The 25,396-nt window shown below is 42.0% G+C and overlaps 1 protein-coding gene across 1 annotated transcript; it reads left to right on the top strand.

Annotated features, from left to right (window-relative positions):
• Positions 1-452: 452 nt before the first annotated feature.
• Positions 453-23,405, top strand: LOC110906507 (craniofacial development protein 2-like). Its single transcript, XM_022151629.1, has 4 exons — positions 453-620; positions 804-927; positions 1,921-2,198; positions 22,395-23,405. Exons 1-4 carry the CDS (start codon positions 453-455, stop codon positions 23,403-23,405), a joined length of 1,581 nt encoding a protein of 526 aa, XP_022007321.1.
• The last annotated feature ends 1,991 nt before the right edge of the window (positions 23,406-25,396 follow it).

The raw sequence follows: 25,396 nt of genomic DNA, 5'->3' as shown, positions 1-25,396 counted from the left end.
GTTTTTACGGTCAAAATCGGCTAAATTTCTCATATATTGTGTAAAACTACGTTGTAATAAACCCTTGAAAGTTTCAGCTTAAAATTCGGCCTAAAAGTGACTGGAATGGACCAAACAACTGATTTCGCTTGAACGAACTCTTTTGATTCCACTCGAAATTGTGATATCGCTTGACTGGTTCCGCTTGAATTAGCCTGATTCCGCTTCAAAGTCAGTATTTCACTTGGAAAGGTTCATTCGAAATCAGTGATTTCGCTTCAGTCAGATTTCGCTTGAAATTTGTTGGTGATTCCGCTCCAAAAGTTGATCTCGCTTCAGTGATTCCGCTTCAACTTAGTATTTCGCTTAAAACGATTACTTGGTTATTTCGCTTGAAACTTCAAGGGTATTCCGCTTGAACTTGACTATTTCGCTTGAAAAGTGATGTTTTTAGAAAAACGTGTTGCCGAATCATGGAAGAAGAGTTCTATAACGCGCTTGCTTCACCTTCAACTACTCCGGCTGTTATTGCTCAAAACATGAATGCAGAAAACGAAACCGGAACTTTGCAAAATCCCCCGAAACTCATGGGAATTGAGGAATACCATGGATGGAAGAATCGTTTTGAAAATTCGGTTCAGGCAAACCATCTGAGAGCTTGGGAAAGTATTGAAACAAAGTATGTTCAACCACTGTCTGCTTTGAAAGTTGATAAAATCATTTCAGAATTCACAGAACAAGAAAGAGACAGTTATAAAGGAGAGAAAATGATGATTAGTCTTTTACAACAAGCAGTTAAAGAGGATATATTTGTTTTGCTTCAGCATGATGGGAGTGCGTTTTTGATATGGGAAACACTTAAGAAAAAGTTTGAAGGAAGCACAGAAATGCTCAGAAGTAAAGCATCCCTGCTGAAAAAGGAGTTTGAATTATTTACTAGTATGCCTGGTAAGACTACAAAGACTCTCATTGAGAGATATTGTCATCTTGTGCGTACAATGTCTCAGTTGAAGATTACTAAAACTCCAGCAGAATGGGTTGAAAAGCTAGCTGACGCTTTACCGCAGAAAGAATGGGGTACTTATCTCATGATCTTAAAGAATTCTGGAGAGTTTAGCAGATTATCAATCGGACAGTTTATTGAAAAACTTGAGGCACAGGATCTTGAACAACAGAAAATTGCAAGAATGAACAGCTCAAGCCATCAACAAGATATCAAACTGTATTACAAAGGAAATGTTCAAACAGTTGAAGCAAGTCCAAAGATCCAAACCGCGTTTAGTGCAGGAAATTCATCTGGATCAGTCAGTCAAAGTTCAGTCAACACTAGTGGATTTTCAAGTGTTAATCCTCCAAGTGTTCAAAGTGAAAATGTTGGTAATGGACATATGATTCAATGTAATGTGGCATTGCATCTTCAAAATGGATAGAATTTTTCAGAAGAAGTTGTGAAAAGTCATATGGCATTGCTGGTTACTGCGTTGGAATCTTACGAAGGATTGATTGCTGGAAGAATTGGCAATCCGATGCTAACAAAGGAAGATTACGACCAGATTGATGCAGAGGAATTGGAGCTTATGGATATAAAATGGGCTTTAGCAAGTGTTCTGAGAAGAGCTGAAAAATTCAAAATGATTACAGGAAGAAATGACTTTTTGGATGCTCATCTTTCAACATTAGGATTTGATAAATCTAAAGTTACTTGTTTTAAATGCAGGGAAAAAGGTCACTTCAAAAGAGAGTGCAAAAATCAGGAGACTATTGGAGCAAAGAATCCTTTTGGAAAAGATGATTACTATCGAAAGGCTATATATCAACAAATCACTAATCAACCGCATCAACAAAAGGATTCACAAACTACACATGGAAAAATGATCGAAGATGCAAATAAGAAGGTTTATTATGGCATCATTGATCAAGATGATGAGAAAATGGCTAAAGGTTTTAGCTGGGACAAGTACATTCTAGCTGATTCCAATGTTAAAGCTTTCATTGCTCAGATTGTTCAAAAACCAGAATTGATGAAGGAATGGATAGCTGTTTTATCTGAAGATGAAGAATCTGTTAGTTCAGAAAACAGTTCAACAGAAAGTAGTGATGATGATGAAGAAATTGAACAGATTAACGGTAACAACACCACCACCGTCACCGGCCGGAGTACACCACTGCAGTGCCGCTACCACCGCCGGCCGGCCGCCCACCCCTACACCACCGGTGAGGTCTCCTCCTTCCCTCCTCCTCCTCTTCTCCTCTCTCTCTATCCCTGTGGCACCTGAGGAAAATCTGCAGCAATCTTGATCTATCACCTCACTTCTTTGTGCTTGCTATTCAAATTTCGGGACGAAATTTCTTTCAAGTTGGGGATGATGTGACAACTCGCGGTTCCAGAGGTTTCCGAAGTGTTAGCCTCCTTCTCATGATTCGTTGTATGTCGTGATTTCGTGTATGTGAATATGTGATAGGATTTCGTGTATGTGATACGCAGTGGATAATGAAGTTGGTTCTACTTATTGGTCGCGAGTTATTATATGATTATGGTTATGATTGGAACGCTTGGTCGCACATTACGATAAGTCGCACACCTTGTGCATGGGCCGAACACCTTCTCTAGGGTTTTAAATTATTATTGGTCCATCTCCTTTGAGCTCAAAGCAAAACCTAAGCGGGCTTGGCCCACTTAGTCGAAGTCATACACACCCAAGATTGTACGTGAATTTCATTATCCCACACTGATTCTTGGAAGCCGAACCCTAGCACCCTAATCCCCTCTCTTGGAGTGGCGACAGCCTTTCTCATCGAAGCCCTCTTACCCTCGAATCATCACCTCTTGCATTCGGTGAGTACGATAGCTTGTTAGTTAAAATTTCTTGATTGTTTGCTTATGTGTGATCGTGATTATTGATCTAGAAATATGTGTGTTATAATATGTATGCATGAAATTTAAGTGCTGAGGTTAGTGGATATTGTGGTCCAATTACAATAAAGATTTGATAGTATGATTGTCAGCCCATGTGTTTGACTAAAGGTTGAATTTTGTCAGTTACTTTTGTTTGTATTAAAAGGAGATATGATGATGATGTTTGTCTGATGTATACATGTTGAAAACAATCAAATTGCTATTTTAGGATTATACGCATGTGCATGAACTATAGTGTTTTGATTTGTAAGTTCGAGTTCGTGTTAATGATAATGTTCTGATCTTGTCTACGTCAAAAGCATTGCTGTTGTGTATCATATTTGCTGAGATGTTAAAACCAACTAGTATGCTTATTATTAAATGGTGGTTATGATGTTTCTTGGATCTGTGTTACTTATTGAACAAGATAGGATTGAAGGATCATTATGGAATAAAGTCGGTTAGTAAGACTTATTTGATATTTTGGGTTCATGATAACAATCTGATTTTAAAAGTTATAAAAAGGAAAACGGTCCAACATATGTGAAGATATATGGTTGTTAAATCTGATAACCTTGAATAAAGATAGATGGCGGCCATGGGGCAATCTCGATTTAATCAAACAAGTGGCGATCCTATTAATTCTTTCGGTAATAGTTGAAGTATTAGGTGAATTAACTAATTGATATGATAATAGACATGTGCTAACTTTATGAATACAAACTGAAAACAAATGCTTATGTATTATTAGTCGGATGTCTGCAATGATGGTGATGATGATATGATTAAGTTGGCTGCATGATTGGGTGAAACTGTTAGGGAACTAGGGTCTTGTTATAAATTAGAATGTGAATGGATATTGAATGTCGTACATGAGTTATTCATTGTGAAATATACATGTTTACTTTCGGGTCATACATGTTTAATAGCAGAATTGAAGTGTGTACAATTGTTGAGGATGTGTGCGTATGTTACTTGGATCTTATGTGTGGTATGTGGTGTTAAAGACTTAGGATCTGATCGTTACTGGTAACCCTTTTAGGTCGTGATTGTTTAACTGAATAACAAATAACAAGTCTTACCGAGCAACCCTAAGGTGAGTTCATCTCTTGAGCATGCGTCCCGGTGGTTGGGACAGTCAGTGGGTATCCTGGGGAGGGATAAGTCTTTTGGGTAAAAACGGGAATGTTGGATAATATACTCTTCCTATCACCTTTAAAGTCCCTCCGTGTTGTTTGGTTACCTGGGAGGTAACATGGTATTAGTTAGTAGCGCTATTAGGTTTGGCACCCTCACACCGGGCCGAAAGGACGGGCGTGAACTAAGTACCTGGACTTCATGACCAATGCCTAGTTAGAGGCATTGGGGTTGGGCATTCTCATCGTGTATATATAAGACCCCTTACATCTATTCAAGGTTGTTTGATACCTTGACCTCATGACCAATGCCTAAATGGAGGCATTGGGGTTGGGCATTCACATCTAGTAGCCACATACGGTAATCGAGTAATAACAACATCGAAACATCAAACATCATAACAACAAACAACATATCGTCTTGTAAACTGTTTTACTCACATGATTGGTAACACAACTTGGTAAACGAACACAAACCTTGAACTCACCAGCGTAGTCTGACACACTTGTTTACATGCTTGTAGGTAATCATTGAAGGAACTTGGGAACTTGCCGTCTGATGCTGCTGGAGTGGTTGTGGTCATGATAAACAATTACATTGATTTGGTTTTGATACATTTACACACTTATACATTTATGCTTCCGCTCAATACTTTGGTTTTGGTTTAATCTACAAACAATACATTTCTTTCAATTGAGTATTTCAATACATTATTACTTGTGTTTGATATGATTGGTGGCTCTTTGTTGGATCGTTGCACCTCCATTAGGGACATGCCCTAGGTGGTAATTTGGGGGTGTGACAGTTTGGTATCAGAGCCACTGGTTATAGAGAACTTGGTTTTAAAACGTTTTCATGAAACCAGACTATAACCGAATTGATCCAAACGATGACCATGACACTCAGCTTCAGATTGCAAGGTTCGTTCCTCGTTACTGTATACATCACATGTTTAGTAGACATATCTATACACATAGCATGCACGATACAACAAGATAGATATCATGACACGTCGATAGCATAACACAACACTTGCATCTTGTAAATCCTAGTTTTGCTGTTAGTACATACCTGTGTTGATTGGAGTGGGAGAAACTTCGAACATAAGTTAAGAAGCGTCGAGAGGAGCATGCAAACCGCCTTATTATCATGGGTGCACACATAATAATAATGCGTGGTGCATGCAATTCCCAATGAGGCTTAACGAGTGCAAGAGGGAATCTCCCCTACTGTATGTGAACTTGAAAGTTGTAGACTTTAAGGTGATACTTGATTTTTTTTCTCATTCTGAACTATCATTTGATCGATGCGAAACCTGATAACCTATAGGAGAAATAGTCGAGATTGTCTCCTACACGAATGTGATCTTTCCATTTTTCCTTTGAAACCTTTCGAATTCCGATGCTATCGAGTATTACCTGAACACCTAACTGAACGCCTAGTGGACTGTGTAGAGTGCTAGGTGCTTATACGAACATCCCCGAGTGGGGTGATGCACAACGATGAACGATCTATATCTTTCCATTTTTCTTCGTTTGTTGGAACTTGACATATTGACGTCTCGAATCTCGAATCACGACCATTTCTGTAACGCCCTCGCAACAGACTGTGTAATATATAGACAACTTGCAACATCGTTGGATGAGAGGGTAAATGTAGTACTTCACCAACCTCAAACATTGGACGACTCTGATGACCGGTAGCGAACACCAACGAATAGAATACAATCGACTCTTTAACCTCTGCCAGTGACTCATGGGAGTCAGCTTTTGCGAATCACTCAGAACGTAAGTAATGACAATCGAATACGGTGTGGAATGCACCGCTGTCAGCACAATGAGTAGCATCTTAGAACGTGTCACAGAACAGTAGAAGATGGATCCTGTCAGTGGAGGATCATAGGACTCCGCTTCATGAAACAATAAGCAGAAGTAACAGTTACGACAACATCAGGGTACTCGTAATAGTAGTCCTCACTATGGGAGTGAAAAACGTTCACCACATGGATTGGCCGTTGGTCAATCAAGACAGCAACAACCAAGGGAACGACGGCAGTACTGGAAATTCTCGTGACGAAAACAACACTGGAAATGAAGCTCATGGAAGGACACTTGGTATTGGCATAGACTATACCAGGCGTAATAGCAACACGATAGCTTGGATGGGTAGCTGTTCGCTTCGTCTCCGATCTGTTTGCCCTGATGTTTCTTGAAACCGAACTTGTTGTGGCAGTAAGGGATGATAAGTCAAATGAAACCTCATATGTCCGCTGCGATGTAAACTCGACCATGTGGGACAAGTGTTCGACGTCAACCTTCCTTCTACTACCCTTGATGGTTGCAATACAGTAGTTAGTGTGGATTGGTTATCCAAAGATCGCTCAGATACACCAGTGAGGACAAAATTTTGTGTGGAAAATCGTTATTTGTTCTAAAGCGTCAGAGTGGTACAAAGGATAGCGCCATTTCAGCTATGAAGGCCAGAAGTGTCTACGGAGGGATTACGCCACTATACTAGCAACCGTTACTGATGTTAGGGCTAAGGGAACAGAGAATCGATGATCCACCAATCATTCGTGATTCCTTTCGGTGTGCTACCCAAGGAACTTTCGGGTTTACTTCAACGACTGTTAGGCGAAATCTCAGCCTGATCTCACGCCAGGGGCAGCCCTGACTACACGCACTCTTACCATCTTGCACCAGGAGGGTTGCAAGAATTGTCTAATCAACTACAGAAACAGTTGGGGAGGAGTTTTGTAGGACCTAGTTTTCACTTTGGGGAGCCACAGTTATACTTGTGGAGATACGCCTTTTCGTATGTGTACTGACTATCGAGAGCTCAGTAAGGTGACAGTCACGAACCGTTGGCCTTGATCATGTATTAACAACCTGTCAACCAGCTGCGAGGGTCAAGCCCCATTCGAGGATTGACTAACGAGTGAGCTATCACCAGATGGAAGTTCGAGGGGAGAATGTTCCTACAACAACATATTAAATGCAATGCGGCCAGTGTGACTTGGTATTTCATGACCGTTGGGTTAATCAACACACCAGCAGCTTAATGGATCACATGAATCGACCGTGTTTTGATGATGTTTTAAATCGCTTCCAGGAGAAAGGAACAACATGGGTGGCATATGTATCTCGTTTTAGAGCTCCTGAGGGAGGAGCCACTCCGCGCGAAGTCTTTCTAAATGTAACATCTAGATTCGAGAAATGCATTTGATCATGTAACCAACGAAGTGGGAATACGCGTGGAATGTGCTAGGATCCATTTTATTAGAAACTGATTGACACCAAAGATTCCTTCGGGGGTACAACAATTTCCTGGTTTCGGTGGATGCTATTGTAGATTCATCACAGGGTTTTCGAAGATCGCGCAGCTTGACTCCCTTGAGCACAGCAGGGTGCTGTGTTCGTGGGAGACAAAACAGGAGAACGTCTTTTCAGCTTTTGAAACTCAACTCTACAATGCACTGGGTATTTGTCACACCCCCAAAATCCACCTGCGGAGTATCACCGCTTGGGAGCGTGACTGACCAGGATCAAGCCACCAATCATATAGAACATTGTATAAAGTAAAAGTAATTGCAATATAAACCAAACCAAATCCATATGAAAGGTGTTTCCAAAACATAAGTAAGATATCATTGTTTAGCGGAAGCGTATTATTAGAAATCCCATAGTAAATAAGTATCAAATCTCAAAAGTGTTTAACAAGATAATCACGATCCAAGCCCCACAACGACCAGCTTCTCCGTGTGCAAGCTCCATATACCTAACGACCTGCAAGGCATGTAACAGAGGATCAACAACTTGTTGAGCGAGTTCACAGAAAGTAAATGCGTAATAGTAAGTTCGTATGTAACAGGTGGCTCTACTGGGCCGTTAGTATGTTCTATTGGTGGGGGCTTCCCATGTTGTATAACCACTAGACTACTCGTAACCATAGGTATCCTTCACAACCGAGGATAGTAATAAACATAAGTATCCTTCACATCCGAGGATAGTAATAAGTATAAGTATCCTTCACATCCGAGGATAGTAATAAGTATAGGTATCCTTCACAACCGAGGATAGTGGTAAGTATGAGTATCCTTCACAACCGAGGATAGTGGTAAGTATAAGTCTACGTAGATTGTAAGTATGTGTCCTGCACAACCGAGGACAGTGAATAGCATAAGTATGTGTCCTGCACGACCGAGGACAGTGGTGTGGTAGTCTAGTATTAGTATCAGTACGTATCCATTCAATCATATTCCTTCAATCCCATTCCCAAGCCCTTGGGAATCCCATGCCTTAGTAAGGGTGTGAACTCACCTTGGTTTGCTCGGTATGCTAGGTTATGCACTCACAAGTAATCAATCAAGTCCTATTGTATGCACGTATAACAAATCAGTTCATGTTCGCAATGATACGCATGTAATCTATGTCACAAGGCGTTTGACAGTTATCATCATGTATCAAATAAATAACTAATCACATTTATGCAGCTTGAGCTTACAATCAGAGTTGTTCTTAGACGTTTTAATTCAGATATTCATCAACAGTCTTAGTAACTGAAATCGTATTACATCATTGTCCAAGATTACAGAACTAGCATGCATAAGATAGTTTACATACGTAACAGTGTTATTACATCAAATAGTGTCATCATGCTAACAGACAATGAAACTCAGCCTAGGTTAACAAAGCATGGGGGTTAGCATATTGAACAACCTTGGATATCACTTATCTACAAAAGTCGGACAACCTTATGCACATAATTTCATAAAATTCGGACAGGGAGTGGGGGTTTGGGTCATGAAACTCGGACAAGGGGGTAAGGGTAAACAACCCTTACAACCTCGGACCACATGTGTTCATTTTGCAAACTCGGACCAAGGAGAAACATGGCCACAAACTCGGACAAGGGGTCCCCCTTTAAACTCGGACTACCCTTCACATATACAAATTCGGACCAACTTATTTTCATTAAACTCGGGCCATTTGATTTTTCATTAAACTCGGGCCATTTGATTTTCATTAAACTCGGCCTTATATTGATATAACAAACTCGGATCATTTGATTTTATTAAACTCGGGCCTTATATTGATACAACAAACTCGGATCATTTGATTTTTCATTAAACTCGGGCCATTTGATTTTCATTAAACTCGGCCTTATATTGATATAACAAACTCAGGCATAGACTCATCAATAAACTCAGGCATAGATTCATCAATAAACTCAGACAGTCAATAATACGTGAATTTCAATACGGCGTCAAAAGAATCAAGTCAGTTACGTTTCGATTTCTAATCGTGATCATAAAACCCTAACACATATTCATATTCTTGCATCGCAGAATTCATATTCAATCACTCGATTTAATCAACAATAAACAATCCTTTCACAAATCATCTATCAGAAATACAACTTATCATACTCAATACTCTATAATCAGAAGCCATAAACACAGAAGCATTATTTGTAAAACTAGGGTTTTCAAGAGTTTACAAGAATCAAGAATCGATACAATCAAATAATCACAAACATGAATCATTTACCTTGTGTTGATTCTAGAGAAAGAGAGTAATCAAACTTGTGGTGCCTTGCCAATGATTTGGTGATGATTGCTAGGAGGATTAGAGAGTTACAAGTACGTGTTTTGATTTTGAGAGAATGATTAGTGAAAAGGGGATTAGGGTTAAGTATAATTAAGTTCACTAATGGCCCTCTACACCCTTAACTAATATATTTTACAATAGTACACCATTTCAAGTAGTTTCGCAGTTTCACCACCAAATTTACACATTTGACAAGTTTATCACAATTAACACATAGTCATGCACAATCACACAACACACTTCTTTGTATCAAAACATATACAATTCCATAACAACTAATTGTGAAATCCATCGACTAAATAATACAAGATCGTGCAATAAATGTGAAATAGAAATCTTGGAATTTCGAGTTGTCACATTATCCTCAACTTAAAAGAAATTTCGTCCCGAAATTTGGTACGCACTCACTGAGGAAGCTAGGTAAGTCGTAGTGTTCACTGGTTTTCCTGGGGTGTCACATCATCCCCCCGTTGATTTGGAATTTCGTCCCGAAATTCAGTAGTAGTAGCTTCAGCCTCAGTAGTGGATGCATTGGTTTCGAATAACTGGGGGTACTTTTCTTTCATCTGGTCTTCGCGTTCCCAGGTGTACTCTGGGCCACGTCGGGAGTTCCAACGAACTCGAACAAGAGGGGTTCTCTTGTGTTTGAGGACCTTAACATCCCGGTCCGTGATTTCAACTGGTTCCTCGACGAACTGCAACCGCTCGTCGATAGTGAGTTCCTTAAAAGGAACTATGAGGGTCTCATCTGACAGGCACTTTTTCAGATTCGACACGTGAAATACATTGTGAACTGCACCGAGTTCAGCTGGTAGATTCAGTCTGTAGGCTACTGGGCCTATTCTTTCAGTGATTTCGAACGGTCCAACATACCGTGGATTGAGTTTGCCTCGTTTACCAAATCGTACCACACCCTTCCAGGGTGATACTTTTAATAAAACCCGGTCCCCGACCTGAAATTCCAATGGCCTCTTACGCTTATCCGCGTAGGCCTTCTGACGGTCGCGTGCTGCCGCCATGCGTTGTCGTATCTGAGCAATCTTTTCTGTGGCGTCCACTACAATCTCTGGACCCGTGATCTGACTATCCCCCACCTCTGCCCAACAGAGAGGTGACCGGCATTTACGTCCGTACAATGCCTCGAATGGGGCGGCTTGAATGCTGGTGTGGTAACTGTTATTGTATGAAAACTCCACTAAAGGGAGGTGCTTTTCCCAGCCGTTGCCGAAATCGATAACACACGCTCGAAGCATGTCTTCAAGTGTTTGAATCGTGCGCTCAGACTGCCCATCCGTCTGAGGGTGATATGCTGTGCTCATGTCTAAACGAGAGCCAAACGCTTTGTGCATCGCTTGCCATAGCTCTGACGTGAATCGTGCATCCCGATCCGAAATGATGGAGGTGGGCACCCCGTGCCTCGAAACAACTTCTTTGAGATAAATGTCTGCGAGAGTGGAGAACTTATCCGTTTCCTTTATAGCTAGGAAGTGTGCAGACTTGGTGAGTCGATCCACGATTACCCATATTGTATCGTTCCCACGCTGAGATCTCGGTAGGCCTGTAACGAAATCCATGGAAATTTCTTCCCATTTCCATTGAGGTATCTTAGGCTGTTGAAGTAGGCCTGCAGGTTTCTGATATTCAACCTTGACTCTTGCACAGGTCAAGCACTTGCCAACATAGGTGGCGATGTGGGCTTTCATACTTGGCCACCAGTATGTTGTTTTGATGTCGTGGTACATTTTATCCGACCCTGGGTGTACCGAGTAGCGAGACTTGTGCGCTTCGTCCATCACAAGCTCTCGTAGACCGCCATAAAGTGGGACCCAAATACGCCCCGTTACATAGTAGGCGCCGTCTTCCTTTTGCTCCATTCGTTGCCTTGAACCGCGTAAGGCTTCAGCCATGACATTCTCGGGCTTCAATGCTTCCACCTGAGCATCTCGTATCTGTGCAGGAAGACTAGACTGGATGGTGAGCTGTAAAGCTCGTACGCGTCTAGGTAGAGTGTCTTTTCGACTGAGAGCGTCAGCCACAACATTGGCCTTGCCTGGATGGTACTTGATGGCGCATTCGTAATCATTAAGCAGTTCGACCCATCGTCGTTGACGCATATTCAATTCCTTCTGCTTGAAGATATGCTCGAGACTCCTGTGATCGGTGTAAATTGTGCACTTGGTACCGTACAGGTAGTGTCGCCATATCTTAAGCGCAAAAACAACAGCTCCCAGCTCTAAATCGTGCGTCGTGTAGTTCCGTTCATGAACCTTGAGTTGACGAGAGGCGTAGGCAATAACTTTATCCCGCTGCATCAATACGCAACCAAGCCCCTGTATCGATGCGTCACAATAAACCACGAAGTCATCCGTGCCCTCGGGCAGTGAGAGGATAGGTGCGCTGCATAGTCTATCCTTCAGGTACTGAAAAGCAGTTTCCTGCGTATTACCCCATCTGTAAACAACACCTTTCTGTGTTAGCATAGCAAGCGGCTGCGCGATCTTGGAGAAGTCTTTGATAAATCGCCTGTAGTAACCCGCCAAACCCAAGAATTGGCGTATTTCTGTTGGTGTTCGCGGTGCTGGCCAATTCCTGATCGAATCTACCTTGGATGGATTGACATGAATCCCATCCTTATTCACCACATGGCCTAAGAAGTGGACTTCATGAAGCCAGAAGTCGCATTTTGAAAACTTTGCGTACAGTTGCTCCTTTCGAAGAAGTTCCAAGATAAGACGTAAGTGCTGCTCGTGTTCCTCCTGACTCTTGGAGTAGATCAGAATGTCGTCGATGAAGACAATGACGAACTTGTCAAGATAAGGTTTGCACACCCTGTTCATAAGATCCATGAAGACTGCAGGCGCGTTCGTAAGCCCGAATGGCATGACCAGAAACTCGTAATGGCCGTAGCGAGTTCTGAATGCTGTCTTGGAGACGTCCTCATCCCGGACTCTCAGCTGATGGTAACCTGACCTCAAGTCTATCTTAGAGTAATAACACGACCCTTGCAACTGGTCGAATAGGTCATCTATGCGTGGAAGAGGATAACGGTTCTTCACCGTCACCTTGTTGAGTTCACGGTAGTCGATGCACATTCTGAACGTACCGTCTTTCTTCTTCACAAATAACACTGGAGCTCCCCAAGGCGAAGAGCTTGGACGAATAAAGCCCTTTTCCAAGAGCTCTTGCAGTTGCTTCGACAGTTCTTCCAGTTCGGTTGGAGCTAAACGATACGGTGCGCGGGCTATAGGTGCTGCTCCAGGAGCCAACTCAATCTGAAACTCGACTTGACGATGAGGCGGTAAACCGGGTAAGTCTTCAGGAAACACCTGAGGGAAGTTACGTACAACTGGAATATCCTCCAGCTTCTTTTCCTTTGCTGATGCATCAGTAACAAGAGCCAAAATGGCTGTGTGCCCTTTACGCAAACATTTCTGCGCCTTCAAGTAAGAGATGATGCCAACCACAGCACCACTCTTGTCGCCTTGAACTTCGAGAGGTTCTTGACTAGAGCGAGGAATACGAATAACTTTTTCCTTGCATAAGATCTCCGCGTGATGTTGGGATAACCAATCCATACCGATGACGACGTCGAAACTACCCAAAACTATGGGTATGAGATCAATCGAGAATGTCTGACCCGCTAGAACAATATTACAACCCTTGACCACATGTGCGGCTTCTACACTTTTACCATTGGCTAGTTCTACGACATGTTTGGTGTTTAGGGGTGTTGGTGTACGTTTTAACAATTTACTCATTTTCAATGACATATAACTTGTATCAGCACCCGAATCAAATAAGACAGTAACGTATATATCGTCGAGAAGGAACTTACCCATAACCACATTGGGATCATTCACTGCATCTCCTCGACCCAACACAAAAGCACGACCACGAGCTTCATTGCCGTTGTTGTTGTTGTTTCCACCATTGTTGTTGTTGTTGCCATTACCCTGATTGTTGTTATGGTTGTTGTTCTGGTTCCTGTTCAGCTGAGGGCAGTGCCTTTTGAAGTGACCCTCTGCACCGCAATGAAAACACCCTTTGTTGCCCTGCTGCTGATTCTGCTGTGCTTGGGGCTGCTGCTGATTCTGGTTCGCAGGTCGAGAGCTTCTACAATCTTTGGCCTCATGACCCATCTTGAGGCATCTTTGACAACGACCCTTATTACACTGGCCACTGTGATGTTTGTTGCAGGTGTTACACTTCGGGAGGTTTCCTCGATATCCTCCCTGTCTATGGCTGCCTGAGGAGTGCTGACTGGGACTCTGGTAACTGTCTGTCTTTCGTTGCTGAGCTTGTGACTGCACTGAAGCTGATCCCTTGCTAGAATCCCCATCCCATTTTCTCTTACTTTCACTGGGAGTAGCAAGTGTAGTAGAAGCAGTAGCGGTAGCAGTAGCGCTGATACGCTTTGGCAGTCTGTTCTGATCCACTGCCTGATCGGTGATGCGGTGAGCGAGGCGCTGAATAGCCTGAAGGTCGTCAAGATTGGCCGATGTTACATGGCTCTGGATTTCTGGTGCCAAACCCTTGAGATACAACTCAATACGCTTGTATGGAGGGTCCACCATAGTTGGAGATAGCACAGCCAACTCGTTCGATCTCTTGGTATAAGCTTCGATCTCTGACCCAACCATTTTCAAGTGATACAGTTCATCCTCCAGCTTGTGAATGTCTTCACGAGTGCAATACTCCCTTTTGATCAATTCCTTGAAATCATTCCAAGGGGTGGCGTTAGCAGCTGCCAACCCTAGGATCTGTACTTGCGCGTTCCACCAAGTCAACGCGATCCCTTCCAAAGTACCAGTGGCAAACTTAACCCTGCGAGCCTCAGGGCATTCACACATCTCGAACACAGACTCGAGCTTTTCAAACCAGTGGAGGAGTCCAACTGCTCCTTCAGTGCCACTGAACGTGCTAGGACGACAATCCATAAAGTTCTTGAAAGTGCAAACTGGTTGCTGAGCGTGCTGACCTATTGTGTATGAATAGGACAAAGTTAAATACGAGAATTTATGTAGGATCTAAAGATCCTAGTATGTGTCTATACTGCAGGGTATACTACCTGCTTGAGCAGCTGCAAGTGCCGCAGCAACTTGAGCCTGAACAAGAGCCTCTAGCTGGGCTTGAGTCATGTTGATTCGTCCGGCCATTGATCTTCACATCAAAAGCAACATAGGTGAGAGAGGTTCGCGAATAGTGCGATGACAGAAGAGTGTAAGCACACAAGTGTTCTTAAGCAATAACAAGTAGTGAGCAAAGTAATGTAAGCATACTACGAGCAAAGTTCTATGCAATTCTAGCATGTAGGCAATAAACATAAACCTTATTACCTAGGATGTTGAGTCTTGCACGTGGAGCGAAGCGTCGTTGTGGATCGTTGAGAGCACTGTTCTGGTTATAGTCTGGTTTTAATAAAAACGTTTTCCCATATTAAAACCAAGTTCTCTATAAACAATGGCTCTGATACCAATCTGTCACACCCCCAAAATCCACCTGCGGAGTATCACCGCTTGGGAGCGTGACTGACCAGGATCAAGCCACCAATCATATAGAACATTGTATAAAGTAAAAGTAATTGCAATATAAACCAAACCAAATCCATATGAAAGGTGTTTCCAAAACATAAGTAAGATATCATTGTTTAGCGGAAGCGTATTATTAGAAATCCCATAGTAAATAAGTATCAAATCTCAAAAGTGTTTAACAAGATAATCACGATCCAAGCCCCACAACGACCAGCTTCTCCGTGTGCAAGCTCCATATACCTAACGACCTGCAAGGCATGTAACAGAGGATCAACAACTTGTTGAGCGAGTTCACAGAAAGTAAATGCGTAATAGTAAGTTCGTATGTAACAGGTGGCTCTACTGGGCCGTTAGTATGTTCTATTGGTGGGGGCTTCCCATGTTGTATAACCACTAGACTACTCGTAACCATAGGTATCCTTCACAACCGAGGATAGTAATAAACATAAGTATCTTTCACATCCGAGGATAGTAATAAGTATAAGTATCCTTCACATCCGAGGATAGTAATAAGTATAGGTATCCTTCACAACCGAGGATAATGGTGAGTATAAGTATCCTTCACAACCGAGGATAGTGGTAAGTATAAGTCTACGTAGATTGTAAGTATGTGTCCTGCACAACCGAGGACAGTGAATAGCATAAGTATGTGTCCTGCACGACCGAGGACAGTGGTGTGGTAGTCTAGTATTAGTATCAGTACGTATCCATTCAATCATATTCCTTCAATCCCATTCCCAAGCCCTTGGGAATCCCATGCCTTAGTAAGGGTGTGAACTCACCTTGGTTTGCTCGGTATGCTAGGTTATGCACTCACAAGTAATCAATCAAGTCCTATTGTATGCACGTATAACAAATCAGTTCATGTTCGCAATGATACGCATGTAATCTATGTCACAAGGCGTTCGACAGTTATCATCATGTATCAAATAAATAACTAATCACATTTATGCAGCTTGAGCTTACAATCAGAGTTGTTCTTAGACGTTTTAATTCAGATATTCAGCAACAGTCTTAGTAACTGAAATCGTATTACATCATTGTCCAAGATTACAGAACTAGCATGCATAAGATAGTTTACATACGTAACAGTGTTATTACATCAAACAGTGTCATCATGCTAACAGACAATGAAACTCAGCCTAGGTTAACAAAGCATGGGGGTTAGCATATTGAACAACCTTGGATATCACTTATCTACAAAAGTCGGACAACCTTATGCACATAATTTCATAAAATTCGGACAGGGAGTGGGGGTTTGGGTCATGAAACTCGGACAAGGGGGTAAGGGTAAACAACCCTTACAACCTCGGACCACATGTGTTCACTTTGCAAACTCGGACCAAGGAGAAACATGGCCACAAACTCGGACAAGGGGTCCCCGTTTAAACTCGGACTACCCTTCACATATACAAATTCGGACCAACTTATTTTCATTAAACTCGGGCCATTTGATTTTTCATTAAACTCGGGCCATTTGATTTTCATTAAACTCGGCCTTATATTGATATAACAAACTCGGATCATTTGATTTTATTAAACTCGGGCCTTATATTGATACAACAAACTCGGATCATTTGATTTTTCATTAAACTCGGGCCATTTGATTTTCATTAAACTCGGCCTTATATTGATATAACAAACTCAGGCATAGACTCATCAATAAACTCAGGCATAGATTCATCAATAAACTCAGACAGTCAATAATACGTGAATTTCAATACGGCGTCAAAAGAATCAAGTCAGTTACGTTTTGATTTCTAATCGTGATCATAAAACCCTAACACATATTCATATTCTTGCATCGCAGAATTCATATTCAATCACTCGAGTTAATCAACAACAAACAATCCTTTCACAAATCATCTATCAGAAATACAACTTATCATACTCAATACTCTATAATCAGAAGCCATAAACACAGAAGCATTATTTGTAAAACTAGGGTTTTCAAGAGTTTACAAGAATCAAGAATCGATACAATCAAATAATCACAAACATGAATCATTTACCTTGTGTTGATTCTAGAGAAAGAGAGTAATCAAACTTGTGGTGCCTTGCCAATGATTTGGTGATGATTGCTAGGAGGATTAGAGAGTTACAAGTACGTGTTTTGATTTTGAGAGAATGATTAGTGAAAAGGGGATTAGGGTTAAGTATAATTAAGTTCACTAATGGCCCTCTACACCCTTAACTAATATATTTTACAATAGTACACCATTTCAAGTAGTTTCGCAGTTTCACCACCAAATTTACACATTTGACAAGTTTATCACAATTAACACATAGTCATGCACAATCACACAACACACTTCTTTGTATCAAAACATATACAATTCCATAACAACTAATTGTGAAATCCATCGACTAAATAATACAAGATCGTGCAATAAATGTGAAATAGAAATCTTGGAATTTCGAGTTGTCACAGTATTGTCTTTACCCGAGGGTACATGTGATCTGGTGGTATACTATGATGATTCGAATCAGATTCTCAGTTACACGCCGATACAACATGAGAAAGTGATGACCTACTTGATGGAGTTACAAAGAGGAACCGCACGACACACAACTGGCGTTGAAAACCGTGGTCTTGGGATTTAGATGGAGGCATTACTTGGACAGTACCAGGTGCGTTATTTAGACCGATCACAAGGGCCTCCCGTGTATCCTTGTTTTGAGAGAGCTAATCATGTGATGGCATCGCTGGATGGAACCTTTGATTAACTTCGACTGTGAAACCTAGACGTGTACGAGCCTCGCAGCACACCATCGACTCTAACCTACCTGATCAGACTCGCTCAGTACAAATTGAAGAACTAGAGGAAGAGAGTTCTCAATATTGACCCATGCGGGGCATGGGGAAGCAACCTTTGGCAGGACGGACGACAATTGCTACTTCATGGAACGAATATGGACCCCACTATACAGCAACCTTAGGGAACTGGTGTAGATGAAGTGCACGGGCCTCGATATCATATTCATCTGAGTTTAGATAGGATGAATTAAAACCTGAAGACCATGTACAGGTGACCGGGCCTTCAGGCCCACATAGCCACGCATGGGGACGACGTTTGACTTGTGGGAAAGTCGGGGTGGAGTATCAGTAACCGGAAACACCCATAGCGAAATAAGAACAGACTGCCATGGATTTTGTCGCTAGTCTACCTAAAACTCGAAACGGGAACATTATCGTTATCACCTGGGTGATCGTTGATTGTCCCACGTTGCCAGCACACCTTCTTGCAGTCAAAGAAACTGACGAGTCTTCACAACTTGTGGATACTCCTCTGAGAGAGGCAGCTAGCTATCTAGGCACGAGGTGCCAACCCCTGTATCTCTGATTTTTAGCTATACCTGATTTATGGCAAGCAATACACAACACCCTTGGCTCACATCTAGACATGAGCATTACTTATCACTGTAGGACAACCGGATAGAGTAACGAGCCACTCTGACACACGAAGACATGCTGCAAGCATGTGCGTGATTGACTTTAGTAAACATATGGGAAGGACACTTATCTTTGGGTAAGCTCTACTGCAGTCGTTACCGTTTTAGTATGCACCGGGAGTTCGCTGCAGGCAAACGTGTCATATTGGAAGTCTCACCCTAGGAGGGTGTGGCACGCTTGGGAAGCGTGGCAAGCCTAATTTATGTACACTAAGTTATTCAGAATTCTGGAAAGAATCGGTCACGTCGCCTACAAACTTGAGTTACACGACGAATTGGGTAACGTACAAAATTCTGGAAAGATCGTTGGAACGCAAGACGTGGACCGGAGTTCACGTGGGAACGCGAGGATCAGATGAAGCTTAAGTATCCTCAACTTTTTCTTAATGACCAATCTAATTCTGGTAGCACTGGCGAATTTCGGGACGAAATTCCATTTCAAGTTGGGGATGATGTGGCACCTGAGGAAAATCTGCAGCAATCTTGATCTATCACCTCACTTCTTTGTGCTTGCTATTCAAATTTCGGGACGAAATTTCTTTCAAGTTGGGGATGATGTGACAACTCGCGGTTCCAGAGGTTTCCGAAGTGTTAGCCTCCTTCTCATGATTTGTTGTATGTCGTGATTTCGTGTATGTGAATATGTGATAGGATTTCGTGTATGTGATACGCAGTGGATAATGAAGTTGGTTCTACTTATTGGTCGCGAGTTATTATATGATTATGGTTATGATTGGAACGCTTGGTCGCACATTACGATAAGTCGCACACCTTGTGCATGGGCCGAACACCTTCTCTAGGGTTTTAAATTATTATTGGTCCATCTCCTTTGAGCTCAAAGCAAAACCTAAGCGGGCTTGGCCCACTTAGTCGAAGTCATACACACCCAAGATTGTACGTGAATTTCATTATCCCACACTGATTCTTGGAAGCCGAACCCTAGCACCCTAATCCCCTCTCTTGGAGTGGCGACAGCCTTTCTCATCGAAGCCCTCTTACCCTCGAATCATCACCTCTTGCATTCGGTGAGTACGATAGCTTGTTAGTTAAAATTTCTTGATTGTTTGCTTATGTGTGATCGTGATTATTGATCTAGAAATATGTGTGTTATAATATGTATGCATGAAATTTAAGTGCTGAGGTTAGTGGATATTGTGGTCCAATTACAATAAAGATTTGATAGTATGATTGTCAGCCCATGTGTTTGACTAAAGGTTGAATTTTGTCAGTTACTTTTGTTTGTATTAAAAGGAGATATGATGATGATGTTTGTCTGATGTATACATGTTGAAAACAATCAAATTGCTATTTTAGGATTATACGCATGTGCATGAACTATAGGGTTTTGATTTGTAAGTTCGAGTTCGTGTTAATGATAATGTTCTGATCTTGTCTACGTCAAAAGCATGGCTGTTGTGTATCATATTTGCTGAGATGTTAAAACCAACTAGTATGCTTATTATTAAATGGTGGTTATGATGTTTCTTGGATCTGTGTTACTTATTGAACAAGATAGGATTGAAGGATCATTATGGAATAAAGTCGGTTAGTAAGACTTATTTGATATTTTGGGTTCATGATAACAATCTGATTTTAAAAGTTATAAAAAGGAAAACGGTCCAACATATGTGAAGATATATGGTTGTTAAATCTGATAACCTTGAATAAAGATAGATGGCGGCCATGGGGCAATCTCGATTTAATCAAACAAGTGGCGATCCTATTAATTCTTTAGGTAATAGTTAGAAGTATTAGGTGAACTAACTAATTGATATGATAATAGACATGTGCTAACTTTATGAATACAAACTGAAAACAAATGCTTATGTATTATTAGTCGGATGTCTGCAATGATGGTGATGATGATATGATTAAGTTGGCTGCATGATTGGGTGAAACTGTTAGGGAACTAGGGTCTTGTTATAAATTAGAATGTGAATGGATATTGAATGTCGTACATGAGTTATTCATTGTGAAATATACATGTTTACTTTCGGGTCATACACGTTTAATAGCAGAATTGAAGTGTGTACAATTGTTGAGGATGTGTGCGTATGTTACTTGGATCTTATGTGTGGTATGTGGTGTTAAAGACTTAGGATCTGATCGTTACTGGTAACCCTTTTAGGTCGTGATTGTTTAACTGAATAACAAATAACAAGTCTTACCGAGCAACCCTAAGGTGAGTTCATCTCTTGAGCATGCGTCCCGGTGGTTGGGACAGTCAGTGGGTATCCTGGGGAGGGATAAGTCTTTTGGGTAAAAATGGGAATGTTGGATAATATACTCTTCCTATCACCTTTAAAGTCCCTCCATGTTGTTTGGTTACCTGGGAGGTAACATGGTATTAGTTAGTAGCGCTATTAGGTTTGGCACCCTCACACCGGGCCGAAAGGACGGGCGTGAACTAAGTACCTGGACTTCATGACCAATGCCTAGTTAGAGGCATTGGGGTTGGGCATTCTCATCGTGTATATATAAGACCCCTTACATCTATTCAAGGTTGTTTGATACCTTGACCTCATGACCAATGCCTAAATGGAGGCATTGGGGTTGTGCATTCACATCTAGTAGCCACATACGGTAATCGAGTAATAACAACATCGAAACATCAAACATCATAACAACAAACAACATATCGTCTTGTAAACTGTTTTACTCACATGATTGGTAACACAACTTGGTAAACGAACACAAACCTTGAACTCACCAGCGTAGTCTGACACACTTGTTTACATGCTTGTAGGTAATCATTGAAGGAACTTGGGAACTTGTCGTCTGATGCGGCTAGAGTGGTTGTGGTCATGATAAACAATTTCATTGATTTGGTTTTGATACATTTACACACTTATACATTTATGCTTCCGCTCAATACTTTGGTTTTGGTTTAATCTACAAACAATACATTTCTTTCAATTGAGTATTTCAATACATTATTACTTGTGTTTGATATGATTGGTGGCTCTTTGTTGGATTCGTTGCACCTCCATTAGGGACATGCCCTAGGTGGTAATTTGGGGTGTGATAATCCCCCTCCCCCTCTCTCTCTACCTCTCTCTACATACCGACCAACACGCCGGCCGGCGGAGATATAACCAACCACCAGCTAAACCCCTATTTTCTCCCCCTCTCATCCTCGCTCTCTATCCCTCGCTCTCTCTCTCTCTCTCTCTCTCTCTCTGCTTGCCATCTCGACCACCCGCCGGCCTCAAAACCCAAAACCCGCTGCCACTTTGTCTCTCCCTGCTAACCGCCGGCCTGAAGCTCTAACCAGTTTGGCCGGAACCACCACAGCCACCACTTCCCTCATACAAACCATACGTTTTTGGCGCCAATTTTTAAGACAATTGGAGGCAACAACTTGGACCAGACCAAAATATTTCCAGCAGGCATCGTTTGGAAGCAGTAACAGCCTCCCTTATCGATTCTCCGGAGCGGGTTCTCCGCTATTTTTCTTCCGACCCAGGTGCACTCTATCCTTGTTAAATTCTTTTTAGTGGCAGATTTATTATACTTATTTTTATTATTATTAGTATTTTATAACTATCATTAAATACCCTAGGTGCTCACTATATTTTATTATTATTAGTATTTTACAATTATCACTATATTTTTATTATTATTAGTATTTTACAGTTATTATTAGATACCCTAGTTGCTCACTATAAAGTATTACTTGGGCATAGTCGTCTATGCTATTTATTGTCATTCTATGCTTGTCGTTGCGTATTGTATAGTTTTGCCCTTTGTGTACTTTGTGTTGCCCATTGTTTGTTATCTTGTGGTTAGTTGTTAGTTGTAATCATAGACAATAGAAGCAATGACTTTTACGTGAGATCATGTCCAAGGACGAGAGATGCAGGTAAAGGTAAAGCTAGAAGGTGTAGTTTACGTGTGGCGTCTTGGAACGTAGGAACTCTTAGTAGTAAATTGTTGGAAGTGATAGACGCACTCAAAAGACGTAGGGTACAGATAGCGTGCCTTCAGGAGACTAGATGGAAAGGACAGAGAGCAGATGAGCGCAATGGGTATAAGTTGTTGTATTTCGGATCTGATGGGGCAAAGAACGGAGTAGGATTTTTGGTGTCTATAGAATTGCATAAGAATGTAATTGAGGTGACACGACACAACGACAGAATTATGGTGTTAAGGTTAGTATTAGGTGAGCAAGTAGTGACAGTGGTATGCGCCTATGCACCGCAAGCGGGACTAGGAGATCAAGAGAAAAGAGAGTTCTGGGATTGTCTAGATGTAGTAGTAAGGGCCATACCCAGGGAGGAGAAAGTTTTTATAGGAGGAAATTTTAATGGGCACATTGGTAAGGATAGTGATGGCTTTGAGTTGGTACATGGGGGTTTTGGTTTTGGCGATAGGAATGACCCTGGTAGAGACCTTTTAGACTTCGCGACAGCTCATGGCCTAGGTATTATAAACTCGTTCTTTAAGAAGAGGGAATCTCATTTGATCACTTTTAGTAGCGGAGGACGTAACACGCAAATCGACTATCTTTTGATGAGGCAGGAAGATCGACGGATGTGGATGAACTGTCAGGTTTTACCAAGGGAGACTGCAGCGACTCAGCACCATTTGCTTGTAGCAGACATAGCCCTAAAAGTAAGGTTAACCGAGGGGGAAAGGAAAACCAGACCCAGGACCCGTTGGGGAAACCTGAAGGGAGAAAAACTTATGATGTTTAGAGATAAAGTTACTCGATCACATCGATGCAACCAGGTGACGACGCAAACCGGATGTGGGAGGATATGGCGACTACGATCACTACAGTGGCGAACTAGACGCTAGGGGTCACAACAGGAAAGACGAGTGGGCATAAGGAGTCTTGGTGGTGGAATGAAGACGTGCATACCAAAATAAAGGATAAGCAACAGAGTTTTAGAGAGCTTTTGAGGTGCACAGATGAGGAGGAGCGGCTGAGGGTGAGGGAGTTATACAAGAAGGCAAAAAGGGAAGCGAAAAAGGCGGTGACCGAGGCAAAAAACATAGCCTATAAACAAATGTATGAACGTTTGTAAACAAAAGAGGGGGAGCATGATATGTTCAAGATTTCCAAAGCGAGGGAGCGAAGAAGACAAGATCTAGGAGTAGTAAAGTTTATCAAAGGAGAGGATGGACGTGTTTTAGCCAAGGCACATGACATTAAGCTCAGATGGCAAACCTACTTCCATAATCTTTTCAATGACGGTAGGGCATACCAACAAGATAGCAGCAATCCCAGGACTCAAGGGCGACAACAGAATAATTGCTACTGCAGCAGGATCACACATGAAGAGGTGAGGATGGCACTTTGGAAGATGGGAAGAGGCAAGGCACTGGGTTTGGACAACATACCGATTGAGGTGTGGAAGTGTTTGGGGGAAGAAGGAGTCCGATGGTTAACACTTTTGTTCAATCGTATTTTTAAGACTGGAAAATGCCAGATCAGTGGAGGAGTAGTGTCGTAGTGCCGTTATACAAGAATAAAGGAGACGCTCAATGTTGTGGGAACTACAGAGGAATCAAACTGCTAAGTCACACTATGAAACTCTGGGAGAGGGTAATTGAAACTAGAATTAGAAGAGAAACTCAGGTTTCAGTAAACCAATTTGGTTTCATGAAAGGGAGGCCAACTACAGAAGCGATAAATATTCTAAGAAGATTGAGGGAAAAATATAGATCGAAGAAGCAAGATTTACATATGGTGTTTATCGACCTTGAAAAGGCATATGACAGTGTCCCACGACAACTGATTTGGGATAGTTTGGAGGGTCGAGGGCTACCTAGGAAGTATATAGACATAATTAAGGATACATACGATAGAACAGAAACTAGAGTTCGTGCGCCTGTAGGGGATACAAACTTCTTTCCTGTGGAGGTAGGACTACACCAAGGGTCTGCATTGAGCCCTTTTCTTTTTGCGGTTATCTTGGATGAGTTGTCCAAGTTAATTCAGGAGACAGTTCCGTGGTGCATGCTTTTAGCAGACGATATTGTCTTGATTTCGGAGACTAAACAGTGCCTGAACGCGAGGGTAGAGGAGTGGCGTGTAGCTCTAGAGGGAAAGGGCCTAAGGATTAGTCGATCCAAGACTGAGTATCTACACTGCGATTTCAGTGGTGCAGCCGATGACGATGACACCCAAATCACAATTGAGGATCAATTGGTCCCGCAGGTAACTAAATTTAAGTATTTGGGGTCGTTTGTACAAAGAGATGGTGACATAGATAGTGATGTAACCCATCGCATACAGGCGGGCTGGTGTAGATGGAGGGCAGCCAGTGGAGTATTGTGCTATAGGAGGTTCCCAACTAAACTAAAGGGGAAATTTTACAGGGTAGCAGTTAGGCCCGCTATGCTATATGGGATAGACTGTTGGGCTATCAAGAAGACACAAGCGCGCAAGATGGAGGTAGCAGAGATGAGGACGCTGAGGTGGATGTGCGGACACACGAGGTTAGATCGGATAAGAAATGAGGTTTTTAGGGAGAGATTAGGAGTGGCTAGTATATCAAATAAGATTAAGGAGGGGAGGTTGAGATGGTTTGGGCATGTGAAGCGGAGGCAAACGACGGCACCAGTAAGAGTAGTGGAAACTCTTACTGTGGAGGGGAGGAGAGGAAGAGGCAGACCCAAACTGACATGGGATGAGCAGATTAGGCATGATTTACTAGAGTTGCATCTTTCTGAGGACATGGTCCAAGATAGGACTTCGTGGAGGCGTAGGATTAGGGTTCAGGACCTCTATAGGATATTACAGTAAGGTCGTAGGTGTATTTTAGGGACATAGGTTTTCTTAT

The sequence above is a fragment of the Helianthus annuus genome, chromosome 14 (genome assembly GCF_002127325.2).
Source record: "Helianthus annuus cultivar XRQ/B chromosome 14, HanXRQr2.0-SUNRISE, whole genome shotgun sequence".
Lineage (NCBI taxonomy): Eukaryota > Viridiplantae > Streptophyta > Magnoliopsida > Asterales > Asteraceae > Helianthus > Helianthus annuus.
Note: the sequence above shows the minus strand (reverse complement) of the source record. Positions and strands in the feature narration are given on the sequence as shown.

Bases quoted from the DNA above. Each gene is read 5' to 3' on its own strand.
- LOC110906507 (XM_022151629.1), top strand. From the start codon at position 453: ATGGAAGAAGAGTTCTATAACGCGCTTGCTTCACCTTCAACTACTCCG. The intron at 621-803 runs GCAAACCATCTG...GTTTTGCTTCAG, and splicing joins GTTTTGAAAATTCGGTTCAG to CATGATGGGAGTGCGTTTTT. The intron at 2,199-22,394 runs GTCTCCTCCTTC...TCTTGTGGTTAG, and splicing joins ACCCCTACACCACCGGTGAG to TTGTTAGTTGTAATCATAGA.